General features: G+C 54.1%; 1 protein-coding gene across 1 annotated transcript; it reads left to right on the top strand.

The window, feature by feature from the left end:
* The first annotated feature begins 887 nt into the window (after nucleotides 1-887).
* IL9R (interleukin 9 receptor) lies at nucleotides 888-7052 on the top strand. Its single transcript, XM_087815145.1, has 8 exons — nucleotides 888-981; nucleotides 1300-1411; nucleotides 1523-1701; nucleotides 2414-2559; nucleotides 3065-3266; nucleotides 3760-3865; nucleotides 5266-5350; nucleotides 6561-7052. The coding sequence occupies exons 1-8, from the start codon at nucleotides 915-917 to the stop codon at nucleotides 7050-7052; spliced, it is 1389 nt and encodes a 462-aa protein (XP_087671271.1). The 5' UTR covers nucleotides 888-914.
* Nucleotides 7053-14027: the final 6975 nt, after the last annotated feature.

Genomic DNA, 14027 nt, shown 5'->3' on the forward strand with positions numbered 1-14027 from the left:
GTGTGCTGAGGCCTGTGTGAGGTCTGAGTCGTTTTCGCGTCTTATCACCCATCAGGCTTGCGTAACCAGGCTGACCCTGCTTCCTGCTGAGGAGCTATCAGTGTGCCATCTGGAGCTGCAAACAGGGTGATAGGGCGTCAGCAGCTTCCCTGCACGGCACCAGGCGCTGCTTGACACCCAGCCCCTCATCCCCGTTACCTCTGGCTCGGGTGTGACAGAGTTTAGGAAGCACCTCCTGTTGCATGTGCTCCCACTGCCATCCTCCCCGCCTTCTGGCAGCAGGGCCTGGGATAGGCCTCAAAGGGAGGGAGGCTGCGTTAGAAGTTGCGTCAGAAGCTCGCAGCGTGACCCTTGGCAAGGCCTTCCCTCCTTGGGAGTCAGCTCCTTGCTCAGTGGGTGAACAGGGACGGTCTTTCCGCCTCACAAGTCTGTGGGAATCCCAGTGGATAATGCACGTTACACAGTGAGCGTGTAACCACTGAGCGTGACACCACTGAGTTCAGGATGGGGCCTGGGCCCGGGGGCAGTGGGCTGGGCTGGCAGAGGACACTGGTCCCAGAGAGGAGCTTGCGGGGCAGACTCAGACATGGAGTGGATTCAGAGTCTAGGACCCATGAGGAGACCTGAGTGCGAGGGTCCCCTCTTGCACGCTGTAGCCATGAGTTTTTGTCAGGTCCACTGACCTGTCTGAGCTTCAGTTGCTTATTGGTGCAGCTTGGACAGAGGCGCCCAACCTACTTCACAGGACACAGTGAGGAGCACTCCTCATAGGGGGGACACTCCTCATAGGGGGGACACTCCTCATAGGGGGGACACCCCTTGGGCAGCATCCTTTGGGGGTGTTCCTCACGCAGAGCCTCTCAGCTCCATCTCTTGCAGGTTGGACCTTGCAGAGTGAGGCCCTGACTAGAGGGATGGGCACCTGGCTCCTCGTCTGCATCTGGGTCGGCTTGGGAGACGTGGTGCCAGGGGAAGGAGGAGGTGAGGGCACTAGTGACCTCGCGAAGTGTGTGTGGGGTGCTGCGGGGTGGGGCTGTCCTCTGTCAAACTCCCCCGGGGAGGGTTTGATCCGAACTGCGCTAGGACCTGTCCTGTAGAGAGCAGCCTGGACTCCAGTCCCATCCATGTACCATGGGCCAGAGCCCATCACAGTCCAGGTCTCCCAGCCCTGCCTGATGAATTCTCCTGCTATGGTTCTTTGGGGACCACCCTGTTAGGGTGTCAGCTTCCAAATCCTCCCCTTCCCCCAACCCTGCCCTGAAGCAGCCTCTGCGGGCTCCCAACGGTCACTGTTCCCAGGGCTAGGGGCTGGAGCTTTCACCTGCCTCACCAACAACATCCTCAGGATTGACTGCCACTGGTCTGCCCCAGAGCTGGGCCAAGGCCCCAGCCCCTGGCTCCTCTTCACCAGGTGAGGCTGCAGGGCCAGGCCACCTGGGCAGAGGGCAGGGGTCAGGACAGGGTCCCCATGAGAGCAGTAGGGGCTGGGCTGGTGCAGCAGCTTCTTGGTGCCCCTTTCTAGCAACAATGCACCGGGCAGCAAGCACAGGTGTGTCTTCCGGACCAGCACGTGCACCATGGTGCTGCCGCCCGAGGAGGTTCTTGTGCCTTCCGACAACTTCACCATCACTTTGCACCGTCACATCTCTGGGAAGGAGCAGGTCAGCCTGGTGGACCCCCAGTACCTGCCCCGGAGACATGGTGAGGCCTGAGGTGGGCACCTTGGCTGGAAACATCCTGGCTGCCTAGGTGGTGGGGGCAGGGCTCTGCCTCAGGTAATCCCCATGCCTAGCGAGTGCCCTTAGTCCCTGCTAGAGATCCAGGGCTGGTCCAGCCCGCCCCAGGAGGGGAGGCCTACTGGTTGCTTTTTTTTTTTTTTTTTGTCTTTATTGATTTCAGAGAGAAGAAGGGAGAGGGAGAGAGAGAGAGAGAGAGAAACATCAATGATGAGAGAGTCATTGATCGGCTGCCTTCTGCATGCCCCCGACTGGGGATCGAGCCACAACCCGGGCATGTGCCCTGACTGGGAATCGAACCCCGATCGCCTGGATCCTAGATTAATGCTCAACCGCTGAGCCACGCTGGCTGGGCTGCAGGGGTTGGGTTTTAAAGGTCGATGAAGATGCAAAGCTTCAAGTTGGGGTCTGGGCTGCAGCTCGAGTCACTTGAAATGCACGTCAGTCATGGCAGGAAGGAGCCCAGTGAGACAGCTTCTGAAGGAAAGGGAAGGCGAGCTTGAGAGTCGCCCTGTCTGGCTGCAGGGGCTAGAAGTCACTGCTGTCCTGCCTCACCTGGGGCTTCTCTGGACCAGCCTTTCAGTGAGGCCCTTGACATCGCCCCCCAGGAACCCTTCAGCGCCCCAGTGCTGGCCTGGCTGGCAGGCACGCTCTCATGTGGCCTTGTTCTGTTTCAGTGAAGCTGGACCCTCCCTCTGACTTGCAGAGCAACGTCAGCTCTGACTCCTGCGTCCTGACCTGGGCCATCGGTCCTGCCTTGGAACCACTGGCCTCGATGCTCAGCTATGAGCTGGCCTTCAAGAGGCAGGAAGAGGCCTGGGAGGTAATGCTCAGGCGGCCACCTTGGGGCTTCTGCCTCTCCCTGGAGCAGCAGCCCAGGGCCACTCATGATTCCACACAGGGAGATGGAATTATGAGAAGGGGAGGTGACCAGGACCAAGAATACATGTGTGCAGGCGTGCACGTGTTTGTATGTGTGCCCACAGGTATGTCTGTATTCGAGTGTGCCTGTGTGTGACTGTGTGTGTGTGAATATGTGTGTTGACATGTGTGAGTGCTCATAGGGTGTACCTATGTGCATGAGTGTAGCGAAGGTGGTGAGCGTGTTTGGGTGTGCGTGTGCGCATGTGTGAGTGTGCGTGCAGGTAGGGGAGTATAAGCGTGTGCCTGTGGGTATGTGCCTGCATACGTGTGTAAGTGTGCCCGTGTGTATATGGCTGTGTGTATGTGAGTGTGGTGAGTGTGCCTCTGTGTGTGTGTGTCTTTCTCAAGGGCTGACGGACCCAGTTCTCACCTTCAGCAACTACTAATTGCCCTCAACCCCATAGTGGGCCCAGCACAAGGGTCACATTTTTGGGGTGACCTGGATCATCCTTGAAGCTGCTGAGTTGGACCCTGGTTCTACCTATGAGGCCAGGCTGCGTGTCCAGATGGCCACCCTGGAGGACACCATCGCGGAGGAGGAGCGCTATGAGGGCCACTGGAGTGAATGGAGCCAGCCCGTGAGCTTCCCCTCTCCCCAGAGGCAAGGTGGGCGCTGGTGGCTGCTGCTCTTCGGGAGTCTGGGGGGCCTCTCTTCCCCTGTTCATTGCACCCTCCCACCCTTTTACTTCCTGGGACCCATCCCTGAGGCACTCATGCTGCAGGTGACCACCCCGCCCTGGAGATCTGAAAAGGGGGAAACAAACACCTGCTGAGCGTGGGTTTCCCAGGGACCCAAAGTCAGTGGCTGGGAGTGAGCGTGGCCCGGGGCTGCACGCCAGGGCTTCGGGACAGCAGGCCAGCCCTGTGCACAGGAGTGCTGGGAAGGCTCCCTGACCCTGATGGCCTTGCAGGTGGGACAGGTGAGGCCCAGGGTGCATGATTCATCCGCGGTGCCTTAGCAGGCATGGCACAACTTCCAAGGCCCATTACAGACTCTCCACGTGGGCCCAGGGCACTGGGGGGGGTCTTCGCCATGTGGGTCTGAGGGAACATGCTGGTGCTGAGCCTGCTCACAGCTCTGGGCCCTTCCTGCTCTCAGGCCCCCTGGTTTCACCTTTGAGGCAGCCCGACAGCACCCTTGTCGCTGTGTTCGTCTTTCTCTTGCTGACCAGCCTGACCTACCTCCTGTTCAAGCTGTCACCCAGGTTGGTAACCAAGGGCTGCGTGTGCGGCTGCGTGCATGTTTGTGAGTGTGTTATTATGTGCGTGTGTATTTGTGTGTGCATTGGATGTGTGTGTGTGTCACTGTGTGTGGCAGGTGGTGCTCCGAGGGCCACGCCAGCGATGCTCCCCCTGTGCTCCTCCCCTCCCCACCATCAGGTCCTGGAGGGGGTGGGGTTTCAAGCCTCTGCCTTGCACCAGTGAAGAGTTTCCAAGTTGCCAGGTTTGGGGGGGAGGCGGTGTGACCCTGAAGTGCCAGGAAGGGACCCAAAGTCACTGGGGCCAAGTTGCCTGAGGCCCTCTTCTCCAGCCTCTAGAGGAGCTTGGCGGTTTGCTCTCTTGTTAGCACATCCTATGAACAGAAAGTTTTGGGCACCTGGTGTGCACAGGACCCTGTTCTCAGCCCTGGTGGCCTCAGAGAACAAGACAGACAGAGGGCCCTCCTGAAATAATCCATCTTGCCTGTTAGGTTATGAGAGCGGGCGCAGGGCCTCACCAAGGAGACTGGCTGGGTGCGGACATGCAGAGAGAGGGGGTCAGGCAAAGAGAGCAATGGGGTGGACAAATGGAGAGGAAGGGGTGCTGGGGATGCCACTGGGCAGGGCCGAGAAGGTAGAGGAGGCTTGTCCTTGGAGCAAAGGACAGCGCTTGAAGCGTGTTCAACAGTGTGTGGCATGATCTGGTTTACATTTTGAAAATGAGTTGTTGAGGCCCAGGGGAGGGAAGGTCAGCTTAGGGACCAGGGTGGTGTCCTGAGAGGGACAGGGTGGCTTGAGCCGGTGGGAGAAGTAAAGGTAGAGCAAAGTGGAGGAGGGAATTGCCAGGGTCTTAGGAAGAGAAACTGAGGGGACGCCCAGGCAGAGGAGATAGGATCAGTGAGCCCTGGTGTCACCCCTGAGATGGGGATCTAGAGACTCTGAGTCCCACGGGAGGTTGGTAAAGGTGATTTGGACCTACTGGGTTGGAGCCCTGTGCCACATCTTTGCGGGGGGCTCAGTGGGCCCAGGGCGGGTAGATCTGGGGCTCAGGGAGAAGTCAGGAGTGGAAGGGTGGCCCCCTGCCTGCCAATGACTCAGCTGGGGCTCCTGGAGGTGCTGGCTCCCTCTGTGTGCTGAGATCACAGCTGGTTGCCCTGCTCCCGAACTCGCCACCACAACTCACCCTGCAAAGGACACATGTCTTGGTGTAAATCAGTTCCCTGGAGTCACTGGCCAGGGAGGCACAGGGAGCCAGGCGTTGGATGTGGTGGGAGGAGGGAGCATGGCAGGGCTGCTCTGCTGGTGGAGGAGAGCTGAGTGCCCCGCAGGGACCTGTGCTTCCTGGAGCTGGGCCGCTGGAAGGGCCCCTACTGAGCGGGCCCCTGCTTGTCCTCTCCTGACCTCAGGGTGAAGAGAACCTTGTACCAGAACGTGCCGTCCCCGGTGCCCTTCTTCCAGCCCCTCTACAGTGTGCACAGCGGGAACTTCCAGGTACAGCCCGCGGGGGGGGGGGCAGGGCAGGGGTTGCCAGGCGTCTGGCTGCTCAGGATGTGGGCTCCGGGTGAGGGCTAGGGTGAGCATGGGACCTTTCTCAGTGCTCTGAGCTTTTTTGGTATATATAGTGGGTTTATATTTACACATTGTGTCTCGATGAGCAAAGAAAAGCTTTACTTTCTATTGCTCATTTCGTCCTCGTGTCTCTAATTCCATCGGTGACGGAAAATGTGGAAACTTCCTTATGACATTAAGTCTCTTCTGGGTTGAGCGGCCCCTCTGAGATAAAAGGCCAGCTGTCTGCACCTGCCACATGTCCCGTCCTTCCTTCACCTCCGAAGGGATCTGTGTCTGGTGGCTGCGGGGAGGGTCTCTAGTGCCTGAGTTGTCCTTGGGGCCCTCACTGGTCCCTGGGCTACTGCTCTGGTGGCCAATGTGGGGTGCCCGGCCTTTCTCGGTGGCCCTGGGTAGCACACTGGCGCCTTGGCTGATGAGTAGACTCTACCTCCCCCCCAGGGCTCCCACAAGGCAAAGGCGAGCTGAGGACAACCTGGGGGAGCACATGGGAGCCTCTGTGCAGACCCGCCCCTCCCTGCTGCTTGGTAGCTCACGCTCCCCTGGCAGGAGTGGTGGGCGAGGAGGGACCCAGCCCCTTCTCTGCAGAACCATGACACCGTGACACCTCTCAGGGGCCAGAGCCCTCGGGGGAAGTCTGGGGCCCTGTGTGTGGTGCATTTGCTGGAGGCTCCTGGTCCCGCCCAGGGAATAGTTTCCTTTTGGACGCGGGGGCCTCCTACGGCCCACAAAGGGGTGCAGGTCTGCCTGCCCCAGCCCAAAGGCTCCAGTCCCTTAGCATCTCCAGTCTTTGTTGCGTGTGCGAGGCTGAGTGGGGTCGGGTGAGCTGCTGAAGGTGCCAGGAGCAGCAGTCGGAGGTTTGCTCAGCCCTTGGCACCTGTCACCATCTGCACCCTGTTTTGGGCTGCTGTGCGCACCAGGCCCTGTGCTGGGAGAGAGGTGAGGGGCCTGAAGGGACTTGGGGTTTCATGCTGAGGCTGGGCTGGCACATGGTGTGGAGACAGAACATTCTGGGCGCAGGTGTTGCTTGGCCCTTGGGTATGGGTGTCAGGAGAGCTTCCTGGAGCAGGAGTGGAGGCTGCTCCCAGGATGAGTCCTGAACATGCTGCCTGAGTCCCATGCTCTGTTCCAGACCTGGACAGGGGCCCACAGAGCTGGTGTGCAGCTGAGCCAGGACTGTGTCGGTGCCACACAAGGAGCCTCGGAGTCCGGCGTCCGGGAGACCGTTGCGTTCCTTACCTATGACCCGGCGGATCCCTGGCCATTCATGGGCCTGGAGGAGGAGGGCACTGGCCCTGGACTCCCGGTGGATGTGTGGCCAGCAGCCCTGGAGTCAGGAGAAGAGCCACCTGCCTACCTGCCGCAAGAAGAATGGGTCCCTGCGAGCCCTGCCAGGCCAGCTCCCCCACAATCAGAGGGCAGTAGCAGCGACTACTGTGCCCTGGGCTGCTATGGGGGGTGTCACCCTTCGCCTTTCCCAGGAACCATGCAGAGTCCTGGGCCCATCCAGGCCTTGGCCTGTGGCCTTTCCTGCGACCAGCATAGCCTGGATGCCAGGCAAGGGAGTAGCTATGTGGGAGCTGGTCTCAGTCAGGGGCAAGACCCTGGGGAACAGGCTGCATGAGGACCTCTGGGGCTTTTCTGCCCTCCTGTCTTTGGCAGACTGTGGGCTTGGTCCTGAAAGTTCCAGAGCCCTGACTCAGCCGGCTACATCGTGTCCACTTTGGGGAAAATGGACTGAAGTCTCTGGAGCTGACCCTAGACTGGCACTGGACCTCCTGCTGAGGGATGGAGTCAGGAGGCCCTCCTCCCTCCTCTCTGCTCAGCACCCGTGGGGAGAGGCCTCTGCACTCAGCATCCTGCCCACCCGCGCCCCTCCCCACTTCTCTCCCTGCTTTCTGGCTTGATCCCAGGCTCCTCAGAGAAGAGGTCTGTTCCCCACAGCCTGTTCTGCCCTCACCCCCTCAAAGGGCCAGCCTGGGCCCAGCAGGCACAGGTGCAATGCTGTGACCAGGCTGAGTGGCCCCTTTCTGTGCCTTCCTGAGGTATTTCTCCTACTGAGATTAAAAGGCATATAGTAGCTGTTCCAAACTGCCACTGGCTGGGAGAGGGGCACGGAAGAGGGTGAGCGTGTGGGGTCTGGCCATTCCTGGGCTTTCTGGGTCTTGGAATAATAATAGCTCCAGCTGAGGCCAACCCCTGCCCTTCACCGTCCTCATTTTATTGTGGACTGAGAGCTGTGGCCAAAGTCTGGGCTGGAAGTGACCACCCAGCAGTGGCCTTGGCCTGTGTAGGGCCCTGCCTCTGCCCCCACACCTGTGGTGAGAGTGGTGGGTAGAGCACAGGGTGCCTGTATCGGTCTCCTAGGAGTGCCGTGACAAAGCGCACAGACTAGGTGGCTTAGAGCAATTTCTGTTGCTCTAAGCTGTCTCATAGTTCTGGAAGCTGAGATCCGTGAAATCTGAAATCTTACTGTTGTCAGGGCCACAAAGACGCTAAGGAAGATCTGTCTCAGGGCTGTGTCCAGCCTCCAGTGGAGCCTTGGCTCGGGACCACATAGCTCCAATCCTCACAAGGTGTTTTCCTTGTGGATGTGTGTCTGTCCAAATTCCCCCTTTTCATAGCAGCACAATCACTGTGGATTAGGGCTGACCCGAATGCCTTCATCTTGACTTGGTCATCTAAAAAGACCTTATTTCCATATAAGGTCCTAGCACAGGTCCTGGGGATTAGGACTTTTAAGACTTCAACACAGGAATTTTTGAGGAACACAGCTCAATCCAAAACTGTCCCTGCCTCTGTCAGCGTATCCGTCTCCTTGCTGGCTCAAGGCACTGTGGTCACTCCCAGGGCAGCCCTGTCACTCTCACTGGGTGCCTCTGGAAGGAGACCCTGTCCCTCCTGGCCGCTGGACTTGGGGCCGGTGCTGGGATCATTTGCCAGGTGAGGGCTGGGACAAAACTATTCCCGAGTTGGAGGGAGGTGCTGAAGTTTTAAAAGTAGGATAGGATGAAGGCTGACGCTCTCTGGGTGCTGAGTGTCTGTCCAGTATCCCCTGTGACCTGGGCAGAAAAAAGCCCTTAGAGCCCCAGGCCCCCACGGAAAAAGACCTCCTGGCTCAGACAGGCATCCCTCTCCCCTCTGTGTGCCTGTGGGGCCCCCGAGGCTTTGTGGGGAGCCTCAGCTGAGCTGGATCCTGGTCAGCAGGGGCGAAACAGGACCCAGAATATATCTTTAGTATCCAGAGAACGGAAGGCGTGTGGACGGAAGTGAGGCACCGGCATCCTCAGCTCTAACCAACTATAAAAATACCGTCGTGAATCCACTTCCTGGAGCCGACCCCCGGGGAGCCCCAGGCTGGTGTATTTATAACAGCATCTGCTTGGCTGGTGCAGCTGCCGTGGGACCTGGGCCACCTGCATGATTAGACAAGTGACCCCCCAGCTGGGATGCCTTTTCTGTGTGGCCAGGGATGGTGCTCCTTTGACTCCCACATTTTCTCCAGGCAGCACCTGGAGGGGACCTGACCCTGGGCTGGATGGAACTTGAGTGTGAAGCTGCTCAGGGCCTCAGGAGTGACGGGGGGTGAGTCACACCCGCCCCTTCGGCGCAGGGGACTAACCATACTTCACAGAGTTGCTGTGAGGACACCTGAGCAAGATGCGAGTACGCGGAGGTGCTCAGAAGCCCTCATCTCCCCCGACGGAGACCAGACAGCCCTCGGAAGCCACGCGCCGAGACCAGGGGGACGGCGGAGCAAAGCTCCAGGGGCCCTGCGAGCCCTGCTGAGGGAGTCCCCGGCTGCAGGGCGTCTGCGAGGGGGTCAGGGACGAGGTGGCCTGGGAAGGGAATTGTGACGCTGCTTGTGGGCTGAGGAGCAGAGTGAACAGCATGGCTGGAGCACAAGTGTCCAAAATGCAGCTGGCCAGTCGCCGGGTGGGGGGAAGAGGAACGCTGTGGGGTGGTTTCTTTATTTTTTGCTTTTCAATGAGATCAGAGTCACATGCTATAAAATGAACTGTCTTAAACTGTCAAACCAACTCAGTGACATTTAGTACACGCGCAATATTGCACAACCATCACCTCTATCACTTTTTGAAAAGTTTCCATCACTCCAAAGGAAATCCCCTGCCCCAAAGCAGTCACTCCCTGTTCTGCCCACCCTCTGGCCTCTGGCAGGCTCTGATCTACTTCCCGAACCTATTCTGGATACTTCATATAAATGGAATCACATGATGTGTGACATTTTGCGCTCAGCATCTTTGTCATAGTATAACATCTTCAAAGTTTACCCACATTGAAGTATCAGGACCTCACTCCTTTTTATGGCTGAATACAGGGTGGGGAAAAAGGAGGTTTATAGTTGTTCGTATGGAAAATAATACAATAATTAATAAGTAATAATACAAGAATAAATTCTGTGTTCCGAGTCCTCACAACTGTAAACCGACTTTTGCCCCACCCTGTGATATTCCGTTGTATGGATTTACTGCCTTTTGTTTATCTGTTCATCTGTTGATGGACATTTGAGTCGCCTCTGCCTTTTCACTGTCCTGAACGGTGCTGTCGCAGAACAGCAAGAAGCTGGGGAATTCCCTGACACATGGAATAAAGGAACCTGAGACAGAGAAATTAAACAAGGCCCAAAGATTTGAGCAACTTATAGTCAGTTAATGAATCGCGAGGTTTTATCTTCCCTAACCAAGGCCACTTAGGAGCAAATCATTTGCATATTCTAGACTGTCCCAGGACTGAATGGCCTCTGTCCCAGTTCCTCTTCGATGACGTTCTTGATGTTCTTTTAAGAGGAAACTAACCAGGAAATAACCCCTGACCCTGTAAATGTGTGCACACATTTTGATGAATCAACATATTGAAGGACACACATGAAAAGCTAATGAATATTCGGTTAAGATCCCCCTCTGAGACCTCCCCTGGGATCCCCACTGGCCAAAGAAAGATAAGGAGGCTCAAGACAAAGGACATGGGGTGAGCTCTCGCTAGAACACGCCCACGTCTTGTATCTCTGCTTTTCCTAAGGGACCCCAGGAGACTTGCAGCCAGGGGAGCAGGGCGCAGCAGCAGCTCATCCTGGGCTAACCCCTGAGCCTGTTTCCAAGGCCCCCTCCTTCTCTGACTCTCTCTCTTGGTGCATCTTCTACTCTAAATCCTTCCTTTGTTGCACCTCCCCCAGCTTTAATAAATGTACTCTCAAAATCACCTGGACTCACGCTGTGAAATCTTTCCTGCACGAAGTCAAGAGCCCACACACTACCGGTGGGCCCAGACCCCGTCGGTAACAATGCTGCTAATAAGCATTCATGTACAAGTTTCTGTTTGAATACCTGTTTTCAACTCTTTTGTGTTCATTCCTAGGAGTGGAATTGCTGGACCGTATGGTAATTCTATGTATAGAATTTTTGAGGAACCACCAAAGTATTTTCCACAGTGGCTGCAGCATTTTACATTTGCATCGTTAATGTACTAGGATTCCAGTTTCTCCACATTCTCGCCAGCTCTTGTTAGTACCTGTGTTTTTGGTAAGAGCCATTCTGATGGTTGTGAAGTGGTACCTCACTGTGGCTTTGATTGCATTTCCCTGATGGCTAGTGATGCTGAGCATCTTTTCATGTGCTGTTCGTGTATTTTCTTTGAAGAAAAGTCTATTCGAGTCCTTTGCCCATTTTAAAAATTGGATTGTTTCTCCTTTTGCTGTTCAGTTGTAAGAGTTCTTTATATATTCTAGATACTAAACCCTTATCAGATATATGACACAAATATTTTCTATCATTCTTAGGCTATCTTTTTACTTGTTTTTGTTGTTGTTGTTAATAACCCAAGGATATTTGTTGTTAATAACCCAAGGATATTTTCCCCATTGATTTTTAGAGAGAGTAGAAGGGAGGGAGGGGGAGGGAGAGAAATATCGATGTAAGAGAAACACACATGCCCCCAATTGGGGATCAAACCTGAAGCCTAGGTACGTGCTCTGATCTGAAATCGAACCCGCAACCTTTTGGTGTATTGGATGATGCTCCAACCAACTGAGCCACTTGGCCGGGGCAAGGACTTCAATTTTTGAAATACTATTATAAATGATTTATTTACTTATTTATTTTTTCACTTCAAATTCATGTTTTTTCTACACATCATTGCTTATTGGTTTAATCCATCTGGGTTGTTATAAACAAAACCCCATTTTGGTATTTTAGGTGGCTTATTATATACAATAGAAATTTGTTTCTTACAGTCTGTAGGTTTGAGGTCAGGGTGCCAGCATGGTTAGGGTAAGGGCTCTCTTTCTAGGGGCAGGCTTCTCCTTGTGTCCTTATGGGGAGGAAGGGGTCTCTTACAAGGGGACTAATTCTATACATAAGGACCCCACCCTCATGCCCTAATCACCTCCCAAAGGCCCCACCCTCTAACACCATCCCCTTAGGCATTAGGATCGCAACATGTGAATTTCGGGGGAACACACACATGCAGCATACAGCAATGTTCTATAGAAAAATCGATCCACTTTGTATGACCTATTTTGCTTTTTGTTAATCTCTTTATTTCTCGATCACAGCATGGGCATGGTAGACTCTATTTCAGGAGGAATTTCCAAATGATGGCTCTAAATAATCAGAACACTGAATTTCAGAGATTCCCCCGGACCTGACCTAGGGGGTGAACTGGGCCCCGCTAAACCGTGAGCGCCTGGTGTCCTGTGCTGCGCCCCAGGGGACAGCAGGGGGGTCCTCCCCGCCGTCCAGGTGAGGAGCCAAGTGGACAAGAGGGTGCACCTCGCCGCTTGGGTGCGATCTGGGGCGGCAGGGACACAGCGGGGCGATGGCTGCTGGAGCGAGGCTGCTGCGGCTCTTTCCCAGAGACGCTCGTTGTGGGAATCGAGGGCAGAAAACCCTCTTTTCTGGGCTTTCTTGCGCTGTTTATTTTTACTTTCTCATGTAGTATCTCAGCAGCACGTGATTTACAAAAACCTCCCTTCAGCAAGGCCTTGGCCTCTCATAATCATGGCATACCCGGAGTGCTTCTTACAGATTTCACCTGTTTCCAGGGAAAAGTCCCTGCGGGGCGAAGGGAGAAACGCGGCCACCTCCTGGGGCTGCAGGTGCACATGGGGACCGGCTGGTCCCCGCCGCCCAGGGCCAGGCGCACCCTGTGTTGGCCTCATGAGTGTTGTGAAGATCCTTTTTTGTTACGATGTTAATGCAGTTAGAAATATATATATAGATACCGAAAAGTAGATGGGTTAAAAACCACCACATTAGGTTTAAATATATTATTTATACTAAAACCAGAATTTACTAAAAATGTACTTTTCTGGCTTTCATGGAAGTAAACTCACCAACATTTTTTTTTGTTTGTTTGTTTTTTTTTGTTAAGAAAGTAACAGTTTAACCCTGGCCGATGTGGCTCAGTTGGTTGGAGCATCGGCTAGTCCACCGAAAGGTGCTGGTTCGATTCCTGGTCAGGGCACTTACCTAGATTGTGCGTTTGATCCCTGGGGAGGGGGCGCATACGGTGGGCAAACAATCAATATTTCTCTCTATCTCTCCCTCCCTTTCTCTAAAATCAATAAACATATCCTCAGGTGAGGATTGAAATAAAAAAAAAATAAAAAAAGAAACACTTCCATTGGCAGCATGTATATTTGTCATGGTACACAAAATATTGTGTGCTTTGTAAACACTGACATCCTGTAATAGATGAAACATGTAAATATATCAAACTTTCGATATTAAAATTAGAACTTGTTAGAGGCCACCTAACACTTGGCTGTTAACTGTGAACCCGAATGGTCCTGGGACCTTTTCCAAAGGGAGATTTCCAAGCTTTTATATGCTAGTTGTTCTGTGTATTATTTTCCTTACCCTAGGGTTCATTTTGTTAATGTGTATTTTTACTAAGAAATCATCTATTTCTTCTAGGTTTTCAGTTTGATGCAATAGGTTTCTCTTATTTGACTTTTAATTTCTTCTCTCTTTTTAGGTTTCTACCAAATTGTCACAATTAATGAACAAATATCGCTGATTATTAACTGAAGTCCAGATTTTATTCGGGTTCCCTTCATTCTGCCTTTTTCTGCTCTAGGGTCCCATCCAGGGTGCAGTTAGTCATGTCTCTTTAGGCTCCCCTTGGCTGTGACAGTTTCTTGGACTTTCCGTGTTTTGATGACTTTGACAGTGTTGAGGAGGACTGGCCGGGTATTTTGTAGAATGTCCTGCCTTGGGGTTTACTTGGGATTTCTCATGATTAGACTGTGGTTATGGGTTTTGAGGAAGCAGATCACAGAGATAAACTGTTTTCTTAATATTTTATATCAAATTAGGACAAGCTCTTGAGGCAACTTATCACGAAGTTAGTGTGAGCTCTGGTCACCTGGCTGAGGTAGTGAGCATCGGGTTTTCCCACGGTGGAGTTACGCTCCCCCCGTCCGGATGTGTGTCTTCCGCCGGAGGAAGTCACTGTGCAGAGCCCCCGGTTCAGCAGAGGGGAGTTAGCTCATTTCTTCTTGATGGATGGCTGAGTATCTTTATCAGTTATTTGGAATTCTTCTGCATAGGAGATTTTTGTTCAATCTCATTAAAAGGTA

This window comes from Miniopterus natalensis, chromosome 3, assembly GCF_054644295.1.
Source record: "Miniopterus natalensis isolate mMinNat1 chromosome 3, mMinNat1.hap1, whole genome shotgun sequence".
Taxonomy (NCBI): Eukaryota; Metazoa; Chordata; class Mammalia; order Chiroptera; family Miniopteridae; genus Miniopterus; species Miniopterus natalensis.

Excerpts from the sequence above, each read along its gene's own strand:
- IL9R (XM_087815145.1), top strand. The coding sequence starts at position 915 with ATGGGCACCTGGCTCCTCGTCTGCATCTGGGTCGGCTTGGGAGACGTG. Across the intron at positions 982-1,299 it reads GGTGCCAGGGGAAGGAGGAG|GGCTAGGGGCTGGAGCTTTC; the intron begins GTGAGGGCACTA and ends CACTGTTCCCAG. Across the intron at positions 2,560-3,064 it reads GGCAGGAAGAGGCCTGGGAG|TGGGCCCAGCACAAGGGTCA; the intron begins GTAATGCTCAGG and ends TCAACCCCATAG.